General features: G+C 39.5%; 1 protein-coding gene across 18 annotated transcripts in view; it reads right to left on the reverse strand.

The window, feature by feature from the left end:
• SORBS2 (sorbin and SH3 domain containing 2) overlaps window positions 1–16,808 on the reverse strand; it is a 173,416-nt gene that overhangs the window by 48,021 nt on the left and 108,587 nt on the right. For 12 of the 18 annotated variants that reach the window (XM_087856544.1, XM_087856533.1, XM_087856534.1 and 9 more), the window contains 4 exons: window positions 12,130–12,196; window positions 11,189–11,233; window positions 8,066–8,255; window positions 5,991–6,105 (listed from right to left, as the gene is read on the reverse strand). In XM_087856544.1, the coding sequence (XP_087712670.1) occupies window positions 5,991–6,105; window positions 8,066–8,255; window positions 11,189–11,233; window positions 12,130–12,196 (417 nt within the window). Of the gene's footprint in view, window positions 1–5,990; window positions 6,106–8,065; window positions 8,256–11,188; window positions 11,234–12,129; window positions 12,197–16,027; window positions 16,792–16,808 lie in introns of those variants that run through there. The other 6 variants (XM_087856543.1, XM_045785768.2, XM_045785771.2 and 3 more) reach the window with 5 other exon arrangements.

The raw sequence follows: 16,808 nt of genomic DNA on the forward strand, positions 1-16,808 counted from the left end.
TAATATAAACAACTTGAAAAATACATACAATTTCTTTCGTAATGGAAAAAAACAGACAGGGAGCATTTACTTTACCCAACAATATCCTGAATGCTTTTACGTGATACGCGCCTGATGAGACTGAATCAGCCTGTTTGAATTCCCATTTTGTTAATAGAATACAGTCTGTATGCAATAATCAATTATATCCAGAGTAGTTTTAGAGATGAGCTTTTTATTTCAATATTTTATAATAGGAGATTATAATGGTAGCTACAGACAGTGATAGGAAAATTTGAGGCATCATAACAAAATAGTGAAAGGGCCTAAGTTATCCAAAATATGTGGTGATCATAATGGTAAAGAGCGTGTAGTAACTCTGGGGAGTGTTCATGGCGGGATGGTGGGTGATGAAAGCTGAATGTGACCATGTGCTTGTACAGGCTTTAAATGATATCACAAAGCCTGTGTCTGGATGAGCATAGGAAGAAAACACACACGTGTACACCCCCCCCCCCCAATGGCATGCTGGTATCGAGATTGTTCTTTTCCTTCTTTTAAACTATTATTTTGCTTTACTATTATAATGTTGTGGAGAATATCCTGTAATTACTACAGGAAATGTTGCAGAAAACTTGATTCAATTTACAATTTATTCAATAGTATAAAAGTACTAATTGAGATTTTGGTCTTACCAAAAAGTTGTTTTTCTCCAGTTATCATTTAGATGATGGCGGTAGGATATGAATATTTTATGGAATAGTTCTACTGGAGCTGAGTTTTAGGGTAATCGCATTAGAGAGAATTTTCTCTTTTTTTCTTTTTAAATTTTTAAATTTATTTATTTGAGAGAGAGAGAACATGAGCGGAGTGGGGCAGGGCAGGGAGGGCCAGAGGGAGAAACAGACTCCCAGCTGAACAGGGAGCCCGATGCACGCTCAATCCCAGACCTTAGCTCATGACCTGAGCCAAAGGCAGCCGCTTAACTGACTGACACACCCAGGCACCCTGACATTAGAGAGAATTTTCTGGTAGTTTTTGTTCTGTCTATAGAGGCCTAGTACTTCATCCACAAGAAAAAGAATCTTTGGTTCTTTCAAATCTCATTGTTTTTGATATTATATACCTAATAATATTACTAATTCGTGATTTTATAATTCTGCTTTCCCATATAGTATTCTGTTTTTAAAGGGAGATAGAAATTTCTTAGAGGAAACAAATTTGTTTAAAAAATATTTTGAACAGCAGAGGGCAGCAAATTTACTAAACAAATAAGTATATTTACCAGCGGTTACAACTTCACTTTGACTTCCACCTTAAGAAAATATATAACAAACAGATACATGAAATCCTGATGTATAGAAATATATTTCTATGATAGAATGCAGAAAAGAATATCTACCATCCTGCACCATGACTTAGAATGATAGTTTTTCATGAATTGTGATTGTAGATTAAAAATTTAATTTATAGTCTCAGTGGGCCACTATCTAGAATCCATGCCAATAGAGATTGGCAGAGAGGATGCCCCAAACAATGATCTTTGGTAATTATCTATAACTTTGGAACTTAATGAAAGGCATACATTTGAGGACAGCCTTTATGGTAAAGAAATACAAGCGGCAGAACTAGAATTTTCTTTTCACTGTGCTTTACCTATTGAATCCCTTTAGTTATGCAACAATGATATGTATTACGTAGCAATCTAGAGCCACTGCTAAGGTACACAGAAGCCTCACAAAAGTCAGTAATACATATACACAGGGTCAGCCAACAGACATACATACACACTCATAATCTCACTAAATCAGCACTTTCCGTGCAGAACTTGAAAGTTCCTTCGAGTTGTTTGACACCAATGTGAACACTCCGAAACTCACTTAGGAAGCATGATTACACGTTACTCTAATTGCTCATAAAAAAACAAAAAAGCAGATGCACTGTTGCACATTTTTTCTAATCTTTTTTGTTCTCTTCTCATTTTGAAAAACCCAGCAAATCCGTGCTGAAAACAAATGTGTATCAGTGCAAGAGGAGGTGTTTGAGAAAAGCTAACACTACAAATGAGACAGGATTCTTATTTAAAGGCAACCAAGGGTGAACCATTTTTAAAGTTTTTATGTTTTCTACAATTTTAAAGCATATAGTTGCTTTTGAGGTTAGAGAAATTCTACTATTCTCAGTATTCTCATCGCAGGCATGTAATTTCTATATGTTGTTCCAAAGAGAAGTGCCAACGTAACTTAGTTCTTTAAAATTTATGCTCATTAGAGTTTAAAGCTTTAATGGTATTTGCTACTATGTTTTATATTTATAGTGGTTCTGCAATAAATGATATACATATTGTCAGCTGGGTTCAAGCCACCAGATGAGACTTCCCAAATTTTTATACGTTAAGCTTTGATGCTCTTCATTGATAAAGAAGTGTAAGTTCATTGTGGGTTTCAATTGCATTTCAACTCTGCACTGTGCTTTCGATGATTTTTTCTTTCTGCTTTTATCATTATGTGCTATGTTTTAGTTATTGTAGAGAAAGTAATGTCTTCATATTATTTTCATTTTTTCATATGTAGAGAGGTCCTGAGTAAGTGCTTAATTTAATTTAATTTAATGTAATTTAATTGTGGCTCACCTATAAATATATCCAATCCAGATGGGATGTAAAGTTATTATTAATATAATCTCAGCAGAGAGTTTGTATGATTGCCTCATGGCCTACATGGTGGCTCAAGTCTGTTAAAGATAAATTCTTGGTAATTGCAAAGTACTTTTGTAGATCAAACATTAGACCCCTTTAATCAGTGTTTTCAAATTTATAGTCAAATAAACATCTACATGCTTCAAAAAATTGCATTGACCTTTACTTCCCTGCTAAAACCATGAACACTTATTCCATTGATTCCTAAGGAAGAAGGGGATCCCTTTGGCCAGAGTCTGGGGAAGGACATTTATTCGAGCAGTATGGCCTCCTCTGTCCACTGTGTACTCCAGGAAATCAGGGAATTAGTGAACCATAGTTACCATTGTGCGTGCTGTGATGGAGACCCACTGTGCCTTTCGTTGCTAGGAGTGTATAGACTCCACCGAGGAGGCACAAAACAGGGATTCAGCCTCACCAATTTTACCTACTAACTGCAAGGGTAAAACCTATATTCATTCATTCACTTATTCGTTCAACAACTATTCACTGAACACCTGCCATGTGCCAGGCATTGTGCTGGGTGCTGGAGACACAACAGGTGTGCTAGACATGGTCTCTGCCTTGCAGGTGCTTTAATGAGGGACACAGACAAGTAAACAGGCCATTAGAATTCAGCATGTGAGGAGGAAATGCCACATGCTGTAGGCACACAACAGGAGAGCTTTGCACCCGGGGTGGAGGCATCAGCCATGATGTCCTGAAAACAGACAAGGCTGCACTTGAGATGGGAAGGAGAGAGAGCTTTCCCAGCAGATGAACGGCCTGTGCACAAGTCCAGGTAGGCAGGCATTGAAGGCTGTCTATCTACCTGGAATATGGTGGGTTGGCAGGAAGGGCAGGAAGAGACGTGAGGCTGGAAAGGTCAGCGGGGGCCAGATCACAAGGTTTTTTGGAAATTACATGAAAAAATTTGGATTTTGCTTTAAGGATACTTGAGGAGCATTAGGGAGACTAATTGGGTGGCTGTCCCCGTCATGCAGGCAATGGACACACTGTGGGCCAGAAGACCGGAGTGGCAGGGGTAGGACTTTGAGATCTTTGGGAGAGAGGGGATCCAGGGTGACACTTGGGAAGACTGGGCAGATGATGGGGTCATCTAGGAATTCAAAAGAGCAACAGAAAATTACCGAGAGATTGTGTGTTATTTACAAAAACTAAATAGGAAAAGAGCAAAGGAATGCTCATAAACCATCTCGGAGTAAAAAGACAGGAGAGCGCATTCCGTTGAAATCCCTAAGTTGTGTTCATTTGCTGTTATGTCACTATCATTTAGCAAATCTGCTCTTCATCCTCTATGTCTTGTGGGTTGAAGATGCTCCAGAATCGTATGGAAGCTACAGCAGTAGATAGCCAGCCAGTCTCCGTGATATCACCGTGCACTTAGCCTTTTGTCTTTTTTCTGATTTAGGGAGGCAGTGAGAATGAATTCACGATTGATGACAAGAAAAAAAGATAATAGCCTAGTCCTAGAATAAAAAAGCCTGGCCAAAATGAAATAGATGACTAGCCCAAATCCTTTTGCATAACACTGGCCCCCCGCAAAATTGTTTAGGAGGAATAAAATGCTGGTTCTTTCTATTTCTCCATAAGATACCCATTCTCATTTCCTTCCAAGCTTCTTGGTTCCTTCCACTTCTTCTTCCCTGTGGCTGCAGAGCCCATCCCTACCCAAATCTCCAGCAATGCAAATGCTCCCAGAACTTTCTTTTCTTCTTAGAATACAGGTCTAGCTTTGCATACTCATCGAAAGAAAGACTCAAAGTTCCTCAGGGTAGAGACTGCATCTTGCTCACTACTGTGTCCCAGCATCCAATATAATGTCTGGCACATCGTTGATGCTCAATAACTGTTGCTGAAGGAGTAAATAATAGAAACATCCTGGCGAGGAAGCTTCTAAGATCAATCCTATTTCCCGAGACCACAGCTACTAGAGCGTTCAGTACAGTCACAGTGTTCTTATAAATTGTTAGAAAGATCATCAATGATCATTTTGTTATTTACATTTAAATCTGAGTGTCATTATTTTGCATAATTATTTTGCTACTTTCACTTGTATGCAATGGTAACATGGTTCACTCAATTATCAGACTAGAAATTTCAAAGTATCATGATATTCAATCGTACAAGTGAGTAAATGGGTTCTAAGTTTGCACTAAGCCTGCAAACCAGTGGTGTTCCATTTTTTTTTTTCTTTCAGTTTTTCTGGTGAAGTTCTGTTACTCTAAAAGATAGGAGTTACTTGAAGAAAGGCAAAGAAGGCTTACATAAATATTATGTATGAATTATGTGATTGTAAGGTTTTTGAACATGTTTCTCAAGAACATAACCATAAATACAGGCTTTCAAAAACTAAATCAAGGGCGTTCATGTTGGGTGTGGTAAGGCAAAGGTTTCCAATCAAATTTGAGGGCTGGCCTTGCATTATATATAATAATATGCTTTCTTGGATACCCTTAAAGGAGTGAACAAAGAAAACTCTTTTTCTTGTTCACTGACAGCACCCAAAATTCTTTTAAGACAATAAGGAATGTAAATTATAAATGGATCTCTAGAAGCAGGTTTTGATAGAGATGCAAAGGAATTATATTTTCAAAGAGGGCACTGATCTAGGAGGGAAAGCAAAGGACTCAGGAGAACTGGGAAATAAAAACCAAGAAGGCCAAGGAATAACCGATTTGATAAATTGCACTTAGAAGAGGCAAGTGGTTATTTTCAAGTTTATATATCTTTTTGTTTGCATATTTGAAATAGCTAGAAAAAAATTTTGCAAAGTTAAATATAATCTTGATCCATTAGATTGACAATCAGGAAGCTTGAGGCTTGGTAACCTGAGAGAGATTTAATAAGAATCAATTAAAACAACTTGTTTTTTAAAAGAAAGGCATTTGGGAAATTTCCCCTTAATCCAAAGAAATATTAAGCAACCGATATGGAAGAGATGGGACTGTGTGGGCCCATTTGTATCAGAGAGACTAATGAATGATTTTTCTCATTAGCAATGTAGACTAGCAGTTAAGTATTGCATTTATGACTTTTTAAGAAATTAAGCACAGAGCTGTGGTTAGGCACAGCTATAGTTACATGCAAATGGGTCCCATATTTGGTTGGTAGGGACAATATATTAGAGAGTGTATCTTCAGTTCTCAGACAAGATACACGAATCATGATACAAAATCAACTTGATTTCTAAATACTGCCAAATCCATAAATTACGTTTGCGACAAAAATTGCTAAATGATACAAAATTCAGGTCTGCCTGGGAACCCAGAAACCTAGAGAACTGGCATTCTGTTTAGTGACAAGTGCTTACTGGTCTTTCATGCTGGAGAATGGATGACTTCCCAGGTTCATATTCAAAAATACTCCTTGGCTCAGAACGAAATTTTCTTGTGTCCACTTTCCTATCTGGAGGATCCCAGTCATGCCTAGAAATAAACAATTATAGAAAATAACTCTATATGCTTCAAGCAGTACTATAAAACCACTTGCTATCTGTTTACAAAGTTACTTTTAGTACAGATTTTTAAAAGTATCTCAGGATAAAAAGTTAATCTGCAAAAAATACCACATTTATATGTTGTTTTACATAACGATTTAAAGAAATACCTAATGATTTACATAAATGATTTAAAGAAAGCCATTCTTTTATTTCATATTATATTTTCCTCTAATTCTTTTCATACACGGTCCTGCTGGCTCAATAACTCACACAAAGGGTTTATAGATATGCACGCAGCCAGTGCTCTGCTTGTCGACCCTTGGGATGGTACACAAATCACAGCTGTGTGTATTTGTGTTTAGAGTAAATGGCGGTGATGCTCTATCGAGTCATGTGAGTTGAGCTCACCACTCTGTGACCTGGCATCCTTGATCCAAAGTGACAAGGAGTAATGAGCACACCATGCTTGATCTTATTTATTCTGCAAGTGGTGTCACAGTTTGGGAAAAGTACAAAAGTGTCACTTGGCCTGCCATCCATAGTAGCAAGCTGTGTGGCAGGGGAGAGCCTCCTTTGGTACTACCCTTGAAAAACCAGAGTCAGACAGCCATCCTCTTGCATAAGAGACCTTGGAAGCAGCTCTTTTTCCTGAACTAATTTCCTTCAAAGGGCGGTCAGCAAAGAACTTTGAAAGTAAAGCTTTTCTAGGTAGCCAGGGCGAAAGAAGGCTTCCTTTGAGACAATGTATATGGAAGCCATCTAGAAATTTTTAAGAGATTATCGTATTTCTTAATGAGATATTTATTTCTACTAAACATAGGACAAATAGTACATTTAAATGAGTTAATTTTCATTCTTTTTTAATAGCAGAGATGCCATTTTGTGTCTAGACAATTATTTCTCAAATTTAAGGCATTGTACTTGTAACCATGTAGTTTATCATGAGGAGATTGAAGTGAGGATCCCTGCACACATGACATGGTGTGTGTTCTATTTCGTGGTCTCTTGGGTCCTCTGTGATCATTGGTTACTCTTAGTGGTACAGTGGGGCAAATATATTATTTATGGGTTGGATATGATAGGTGGATGCTTAATAATTAGTATTAATGCTGAATAATTCTTATATTGTTATGATTCACATGAGCTGCAGCTTTAGTCAGAGCTGAGTTTGAATCCTGGCTTGGACATGTGAGCTGTATGAGCGGAGCAATTTACCTTAATTTTCTAAACCACAGTTTCTTTCTCTCTAAAACAGATTTAAAATAGAAACATCTCATTGGGTCATTTTCAGAATTAAATGACGTGATAGAGGGAAAGTACTTAGCATAGCACTTGGCTCATAGTGAGCTCTCAATAAAGGTTACCTATAAGGATTATTAGTCATAATCCTAATAAAAAATTGTACTGTAGAAGTGTGTATAAATTTTTATTTTTGTGTGAATAGTTTCTACAAAAATTTCAGTGGGGAAATGAAAATTAGTATCATCTTGAAAAGCTGGTAGAAATGAGTCACAGATAGACACTTACTAACTAATGCCTTATTTATTATTTATGAATAACCTTGCCTGCTTTCAAAAAGAGACTGTTGTGTACCAGAGGGGAAAGTGTAAATCATTAATAGACCTAACATTTCAAATCTGAGGAAAATGAAAATTAACTGCTGAGCCTCTGACATGCAATGTCAAAGGAAGTGTGTGTCAATTATTTCTGTTTATTTGTCTTCTTGTATGCATTTGTTGATCAAAAAGACTGTGCTCATGTTACTTTAAGCCTAGGTAATTATGATATTATGAATCAAGATTGTCTGCCACCGTCTCAATAGAGGAGGTCAACACGGCGCATGCGCTGACTAAGGTTATGCAGGTGCTGAGTCTTCTACTAAATGTCAAATGGTCTTACTTTTATCCTCAACTAAATAGAGGCCACTTTGGGGGGAAATGCCTTACTTTTCTGTTGAAGATCGATCTCTCGGTCGAAGTGGTGGGACTGGAGGAGGCACGTGTGGGGGAGGGACAGGGGAGGAGGCGTCCTTAAAGACGTCGGTGCCGTTGTCCGAGTGGCTTTTGGAGAGGGGTCTGTAGGTCTGGGTCTTTGCAGCAGGATGTGACTGAGCGCTGTAAGGTGAGTTGTACAGTCCTATCACGAAACACAACACAACACAACAAACAAGCACATAACATTTTAAAAGCACATTAAATTATTTATACCCCACAAAATATCCGGTGATTTTACCAGAATGTTTATCAGTAAGCGAATTCATGACGCATGCATTGGGCAGTATTTCTTAATCGATTTATGACTTATTAATTTATGAATCATTATTAATGTATTAATTTGTTATTGATATATTCTGTACACAAGGACTGATGATAGTAAATCTTCAACAATCATTTTGAAATTAGTAATGATTCAGACTGGCATTAGGAATAAACTTACAGGAATTCGGCAAATTTTCTCCTGGATAATATAAACTAATAACATAGTTTTCAGAGGGAGATTAAAAATAGTTCACAGAATCTTACCAAATATCGTCTATTACTTTAAAAGCTCTGATTTACATAATGATAATTGACATGTTAATTGCAGTCTAACAAAATATTGAGCAAGTTGTAGATGTGCTGTATATACGCCTTAGCAAGGCTTAAGGACACAAAAATCCTCTGTAAGCTTGTAGTGTATCTGGGGAAATGAGACACGGATAGAATTGTGATTGAAAATAATTGGGGGACGCCTGGGTGGCTCAACCGGTTAAGTGGCTGCCTTCCACTCAGGTCACGATCTCGTGAGGTCCTGGGATCGAGTCCCGCAAGGGGCTCCCTCCTCGTTGGGGAGTCTGCTTCTCCCTCTCCCTCTGCCTGCCTCTCCCCCTGCTTGTGCTCTCTCTCTCTCATTAAAAAAAAATTTGGCAACATGATAAAGGCGAAATGAGGAAAATGCATATTAGGAATTACAGATTTTAGAAGATGGTAGATTGGTCAGAGGAGATGTTATGGAAGCCACGGCACTGGGGTGAGCTCTAGAGGATTGGTTTGGGTGGCTGGGTGGGAGAAGTGGGCAGCAGAGGTGGCTTAGGGAAAAAAGCCAAAAAGAGGTAGGAAGGACAAGACAGAGCACAGCGGGATGCAGGGTTTGTAGAGAGGGGAGAGGCTGGCTGCAATTGTTTGGTCTACCAAGACAACTGCGAAACTATCTTGAAAGGGCTCTGCAAGGTTATATGTAACTACTGTCCATTTACTAATTACTAATGGATACAGAATTTCAATAGTACAAATCATTATAAAAATTCTGAATTTCCTGCCACTTCAGTCTTTTGAATTAAGTTAATTTTCATTCATCTGTTTCTCCCGAAGGTCCATACAGATGAAAAGACAATGTCTGGGGGTGCTTGGGTGGCTCAGTGGGTTAAGCACCTGACTCTTGATTTCGGCTCAGGTCATGATCTCAGGGTCGTGGGATGGAGCCCTGAGTTGGGGCTCCGTGCTCAGCAGGGGAGTCTGCTTGAGGTTCTCTCTCTCTTTCCCTTTCCCCTCCAAGCCGGTGCTGTCCCTCCCTCTCTCTCTAAAATAGATAAATCTTTAAAAAAAAGAAAAAAGAAAAAGAAAAGACAGTGTCTGCACTTACTGTTTTGCCTGGATTCTACAATCAGACTTCAACTTTACAGCTCGTTAAAAACAAAACAGTCCCCAGATGGAGTCACTTACGAATACTGAGCCCCACGTCATGAAATGGAGACTTAATTACAGTTTTGGCTCTGCTAGAAATGGAATCTTAAACCAGACAATCAGGAATCGCCTGACCAGCACTAGTGAGGTCACCTGCCATCCCCTAAAGGAAAAGTAACCTTGCAATCACCTACCCACATTTTTTTTTTTTTTTTTTTTTTTTTGCTGGTATAACTTCCTTGTTTGGCTCCCACCTGCCTACAAAAGTCTTTCATTTCGTACAGCTCCTCAGAGCTCCTTTCTATCTGCTAGAGTGGATGCTGCCAGGTTCATGAATCATTGAATAAAGCCAATAATATCTTTAAAATTTACTTGGCTGAATTTTGTTTTTGTTTTTGTTTTTAACTAGCTAAACCCAGGAGGTGAGTCTGGAGTATCTGTGGCTAGGAATACAAGTCGAGGGAAACACTTTTCTCCGCTTCCTGCTATCACCTGGAAGAGGGAGGACCAAAGCCTCAGAGGTCTACTTGTTCTGCCAGGTTTTTCTTCTCCATTTGTCTTTGGAGACAAGTTAGCAGAATCCCCAACAGTTAAAGGGCCTGAGTGCTGGCCTTCAGGCATCAAGGAGGGGAGAATCTTCTGCAGTTCTAAGGAAGGGGACCCCTACTTGAGGTGAGGTCGCCATTGAGGGGGAGGTGAGCAGTCTGAGCCTCGGAAAGGAAAAGCAGTCTCCAGCTGGGGCTGAGCAGCAACAGGAGGCCCTATATGGGATCCCCTAATGTGACATTTAGGAGAAAGGGAAGCATTCTGTAGGGGTCCTTCACTCCAGCCTGCAACCACATCACACGATACCAACGCACTCAAATACAAGGAGAAATGCCCAGAATTGCAGTCGTGTCTTAGGACTGTTGCCAACCCTGGGTCAGGAAAGTGGCCCAGCAGAGTGGGATTTTAAAAACTCCTTCAGTGAATGGTTGCATTTTGGGAGCACAAGCACGGACAAAGTCACAGAATACTTTGCCGGACTTGTTTTTTGTGAAGCGTATCTGAAAGATCTTACGCAATTGTGATCACTCTCGCTGCTGATAAAAGGAGATCTTTATCTGACTTTGTACCCTAGTTACAGTGTGTTCTTTCACGCTGTCCTTCAGACTTGGGTTAAACATTCCTGAAGCCAAGAATCAAATGACAGTGAGAATGAATGAGAGAAAACAGTATTAGTTCTCATTTCCATGAGAAAAGATCGATCCTTTGGTCATGCACACTTTGAGAAAAGGAAAACAGCATCCTCTTGATTGTATGAACTGAAAACATGCGACTCAAACAGGGGTAAAAATGTAACCATGAAGCGCCTCCAAGCATTGCTGAGCATACAGTATTCACCGCGAGCAAGGAAACCCATCCTACCTGCATTATATGTATAAGGAGTGTTATACATGTCTGTGTCATCATCTAGAAAATGAAACATAAATATTATGGTAATACAGATTCGGTCATCATATCATAATAAGACAGTAGAACTTCAGAGAAACAACAAACAAAAAATTTGGTAGAAAACCAATGCATTGGGCGCCTGGGTGGCTCAGTTGGTTAAGCATCTGTCTTTGGCTCAGGTCATGATGCTGGGGTCCTGGGCTCAGCAGGCAGCCTGCTTTTCCCTCTGCCCCTCCCCCTGCTCCTGCTCTCCCTGGCTGGCTCTCTCTCTGTCAAATAAATAAATAAATCTTAAAAAAAAAAAAAAAGAAAAAAAGAAAACCAGTGTATTTTGCCTAGTTCATAATACCATTTAAAATTTTTTTTCTGATGTTGTTTTGTTGCTGGGCTTTTGCAGTTTGTCCTCACTTGTCTGTAACCTATTTGCTCGGCCCTCTCCCCAGCATACAAGGTCAATGCCTTTTCCTCACTTCTTTAGGCAGCCTTCTCTTCCAAATCGTGAATTTCCTCGGGGAAGTGCTTTGAAGATCTCTCGTCAACCTTGTGAGACCCACCTCTGCTCACTCTCTCCATAAGCAGCTGACATGTGTGGGCAGAGGAACATAGAGTCTGTTTAAGCACACACCCCACCAGGGCTCTCTGCATCAGCTTCTGGACAGGGAAGGGGGGAGGGAGCAGAGCACCTGGCAGCCCTCCAAGGGTCACCTAATAAGAGGCTTCTTGGCAGCCCAGGAGTGAGGCAGGAGCACAGGTGTCTGTGATTTGAGGGTGATAGAGGCGAACAGAAGAGAAAGAGGGAGGGCCACAGTGCTGCTAGGCTCTCAACAGTTAGTGTAAACCAGAACTATACAGCAGTCTGCACACACATCCTTCAGCCAGGAGAATCTGATCAGAAAACAGAGTCACATACGTACCAGGCTTGTGCACCATGTGAATTTGCTTAAACATTGTCTTGTACCAGTCCTTTGGTCTGTCGACTGTCTATAAAAGAGAATGTCCAGGAGTTAAAAAACTGGTTCCAAATCAACAGTGTTCCTCAATGTTCTTCTTTCTATATTGTATCTTTTCTCGTAGCAGCTTTTGGTTCTGGGATTAAAAACAAAATCTATTTCATGATGAAAGTACCAGTAACTTATCAGAGTTATGCCTGCAGTTTGTAAATGTGTTACCCCTTGTTTGAGCTGAGGCTGAATTGGAACATTATATGCTATGGTTTTAATTTTTGCAAATCATCCTGTCCCCAGCACTAGATAGTTGATACTTGCACAAACATTTATATAAAATTCATGGAATAACAGTTGTGGTGTTGTAATGATTTGCTTAACTCCTTTTGGTGATAATTATCATTATCCTTAAAAACATTTTAATGAGTGTTCTGTTCAAAACATTATTTTTAGAATTAACTAGGGGATATTTTTTACTTTTAAACTGTATTCCAATAAGCTTAAACTTAGAGAAATAAAAATATGATGTAGTCCTGCAGCAAATCTAAAAAAAGATGTAGATATTGTTTTGAAATTTTTTAAACATGATAATAAATTGTATGCACCATTTCCCTGGCTAAATTGTAAACTCCTTGAGAGTAGAAGCTCCTTACCCAGCCCAGGGTTTGGACATTATAGGAACAGTAGGCTGTATGGGAAGAAGAAATTAGGGTCAGCTCAACCTAGATTCAAATCTTGCTTCCTTTAATTATTGTTTCATACTTCTTAGCAATGTGAATTTGGGCCAGTTAGGTAAGCTTTTAGGCCTCATTTTTGTCCTTTCTAAGATGAGATAATTATATCTACAGTATAGGGTTTTTGTGGAAATGGAATGAAGCCACATATACAATAACACCTAGAACAATGTTTAGAATATAAGCTATGGTCCATAAATAATAGGAGTGGGGAACATTACATATTAATAGGATAAAATAAGGAATGAATTCAGGTTATTGGATGGAACGCTACCTGATTATACACCTGCGAAGGTAGACCTACACCTTTGTAATCATAATTAGAGATTTTGCTTTGTAAGATCTTTATCTCAACACTTCCAGAAATACTTCAGCAAGAAACTCAATCATCCTGTGTATAATAATAAATAAACTGGATTTTCTGAGCCAATTCTCTTGATATAAAATATTCTGTTAGGACTGCCACAAAAATATTCTTGTACTTTTTTATACTGAGCTTTGGTATGGATCTTATATCCTATTTTTTTTTCCCTCAGAAATGTAATTTCATTTTTCATCTGGAAATTGAGGGGTTTATGCCATATCTAAATTTATTTTTGCCTCTAGGAATATGTGGTTCTGATAATCGCCATAAATAGAGATTAACGTTAAGAGCTACTTGACTTTGTTATGAATCACCTCTTCATTCATTCGAGGCTCTTTCTACAACAGAAAAGCTGAGGAGATCATTGATTGACCTTATATTCAAATGGTGGGAGCTGGTGGGGGGGGGCAGTGATGAAGCAGGCATCTGGTTATTATTTGCTGGCTTAAATACAGTAGCTGAACATGTATCTTTAAGGGACATGTTCATAAAAGATCAATTTCTCTTTCGTTAAGCTTTATTTCCTTTAGGTATTTAGCAACAGAAAATAAGACAAAACTTTGTGCACATGTCTCCCAGCCATACCTGGACACAACCAATAGCAACAAGGAAACCGAATAAGTAAGTTATATCACTGTATATGGCCATGTATCTTGACAGACAGGATTTTTTCCCTTCACTTGCTGGAGGGCACATATCAGGCAGGAGCTCCGTTCTGCCATCTGCTAGCTTTATATGGTGAGCACAGAGAGGCCAGGAAGTGCCCGACTGGTTGGCAAAGAGGAAGATGAAACTGGTATAAGGCAATACTAAAACTCCATGTCCCGTTCTAAAAGAAGCACTCTAAGCATTTAAGGTTTCTTTTATAAATGACGTCATTGCACGTTATGGCCAGTACTGAGGTGAAGTAAATAGAAGTCTATTCAAATTTAAGGACGTTTACTTTTGTACGTGTCCTTCAGGGTTATTTTGTATGGACAGTTAACTACTAGCAATTCACCATTCAGTTGTTTTCCATAATCTTGGCCAAATACACCTGCATTTTCCATTGCTACAGTTTAACAAAGTATCAGAACTCTACATTGATGTATCATGAGGACACTCCAAAAAGGGAAAGGACACATATTTCCTCACACGAGTGTACGAGATTCTATTCTATTTTTGCCCCTCTCTGGCTTTGAAAAGGCTCAAACGGTGTTATATTTGAACTAGAAGGAAAGAATCTTGTATTTCACTTAACTAGCTGGCTTTAATCAACCTCCTGGGACCTGAACCCTAGCGATTTGTGTTGTTAAGAATGGCAGAGAAAGGCTAACACAGACGTCCCAGGTCACACGAGAGGGGGCAGACTGGGGAGCCTTCATTCAAATAACTCAAAGGTACATTTGTTGACTTTTGGCTTTCTAGAGTTTCTAGTTTACTTTACAAAATTCTGTTTCCTTGGGATAGGCTGGTGTCTGAAATGAGACCATAACATGATACACTGAGACAGGACTGCCTTTGGTGGATACCCTGAGCAGAATTCCATGTGAAGCCATTTGAGTCTGATAATCATTACTTTCTACACGGATGAGAAAGAAAAACAACCTTGGAGATTCTTGGCCTGCTGTGGCTCAGAGATGGCCTGACTCAACACTTATAAACACAGCTATACTTGGGGATGTGCTCAGCAAGGCTAAAAAATAGGGACCGCGAATAAGAGTCTTCACAGACCTTCACCTTCTTTGTAAAGTTTTAAAAGTCTAAATAAGAGCATAGCTGTACATCAAAATTATGGTTCCTTATAAGGAACTTCTGGGATGCTTATATTTTATTTTCTATTTTATGGAAGGAAAAACTGGCATTGAATGTTTAATACATGTGTTTGCTTATGCATATGTAAGCATGCTTTTGATTTGCAAGTAGATAGACAATATAGAATTTTAACACTCCCTGATTTTCACTAACCATCTACAATGTCTGGTTTTTCCCTTTTGAAAACTAACAAGCAAGTCCTTGCTATGTAAGAAAATTATGTCTTATGGATAAAAAAAAATGGTCCAGTTTTTTGTGTTGTTTCTTATATATCATTTATCATGTTAAAGACACTCCCAGAGAGCTCAGATACAATCCTTTCAGACAGAAACCTGTAACAACACAGAACCAGGGCTCTCCTACTGTGTGTATGTACTGTGACTTGAGGGTCAAGGAAACAAAGCCATTGACACCATTCCTGTCTGACACTACATCCCTACATGATTTGGAAAAAAAGATTTCAAATTTAACCATTTTGAGTCAGAAATCTTAAAAGGCAGACAAATGACAAAACGGCATCCCCAGAAACATGTAGCTGTCATAGGACTGTTGGGCACAATCCCCGAACTTTTTCTGTTACTTAAATATGACAATCGTCAGTTCCAACATAGATTGGTAGGATTTTATAATTAGCCACATTCCGCGTTCCCAGAATCTAGCTAGTCTACAACCCCAGCAACTGCTCTACAGACTGACTTTCTAGTTTTCGGTTCTAATACAGATGCTTGGAATAATCAGTTTTCTACTCTTCTCTCAGAACGCGTTATCCCCCCATGAGAAATGCAGTCTTACCTCTGCTTTTTCCCTGATCTCTTTCCCATTCTTTTCCTCTGTCCACTCTTGTCTTTGGCCCCCCAGGGCTTGCATTCCAGGGAAGCAGCTCTTGGCAACACCCCACCCCCAACCATCAGGTACGTGGGTGTTGCAGGCAGAGTGTTCAGCCTGCCCCCACTTCTCGCACAGCCCCCCAATTCACCTGCAGACGTGAGGCTGCCCTCATCCTGGTTCCCAGAGCCTTCCTTCTGTTGGCTTAGCACAAACCTCTTCTGCAGGGAGACTGGTCAGCCAGCCGCTGCCTGCCCGGCTCTAAGCTGCGTCTGCCGCTGCCGAGCTTTGCCAGAAGGGGCTGCCCTGACACACTGAGCAATGCTTTGGCAGGGTTTAGAGACTTGAAAAAAAAAAAATCCAAACACTTTCACTTATCATCCCTGAGGGCTCGCAGCAGGCACAGCTGAAGAGGGACGCTAAAATGCGTATTTTTCTTCACAGTTTTTCCTTTGCATGACATTAACTCCCTTCCCTCCAATCATCTCACCTCCCAACGCCCAATTCACAGCTCCCAATCTCCTGATGTGAACACACATCCATTTCAAGAAACAAATCACTGGTTTATTTGCAATGCACGTGGGAATTCAAGGCAGCCAAAGAATTCACATTTTCTCCTTCCTTCTCTTTTCTCTCTATTGCCCTAACACTGCTAGGAGAAAGGTAAAACAAAACAAAACATTCCTTTTTTCTTGTTTCCCATGATCACAATTTTCATGATTTTCAATTAAAATGCAAAACCAGATTGTGTGTGTGATCAGTTTCGATCGACAAGTTGTTTTTCTCTTTCTCTGCCACACACAGCATAAGATTCATGAGAACTCAGATGGCACAGAGGGCAATCCTCATTATATAAGAGCGTCGGAATGCACAAAGCCATCGACAATCCATCCTTTGTAGAGTCTGTGCCCAGCCCCGCAGCAACGCACACC

The sequence above is a fragment of the Ursus americanus genome, chromosome 27, assembly GCF_024610735.1.
Source record: "Ursus americanus isolate L20-20 chromosome 27, mUrsAme1.1.p, whole genome shotgun sequence".
In the NCBI taxonomy this organism is placed as follows: domain Eukaryota; kingdom Metazoa; phylum Chordata; class Mammalia; order Carnivora; family Ursidae; genus Ursus; species Ursus americanus.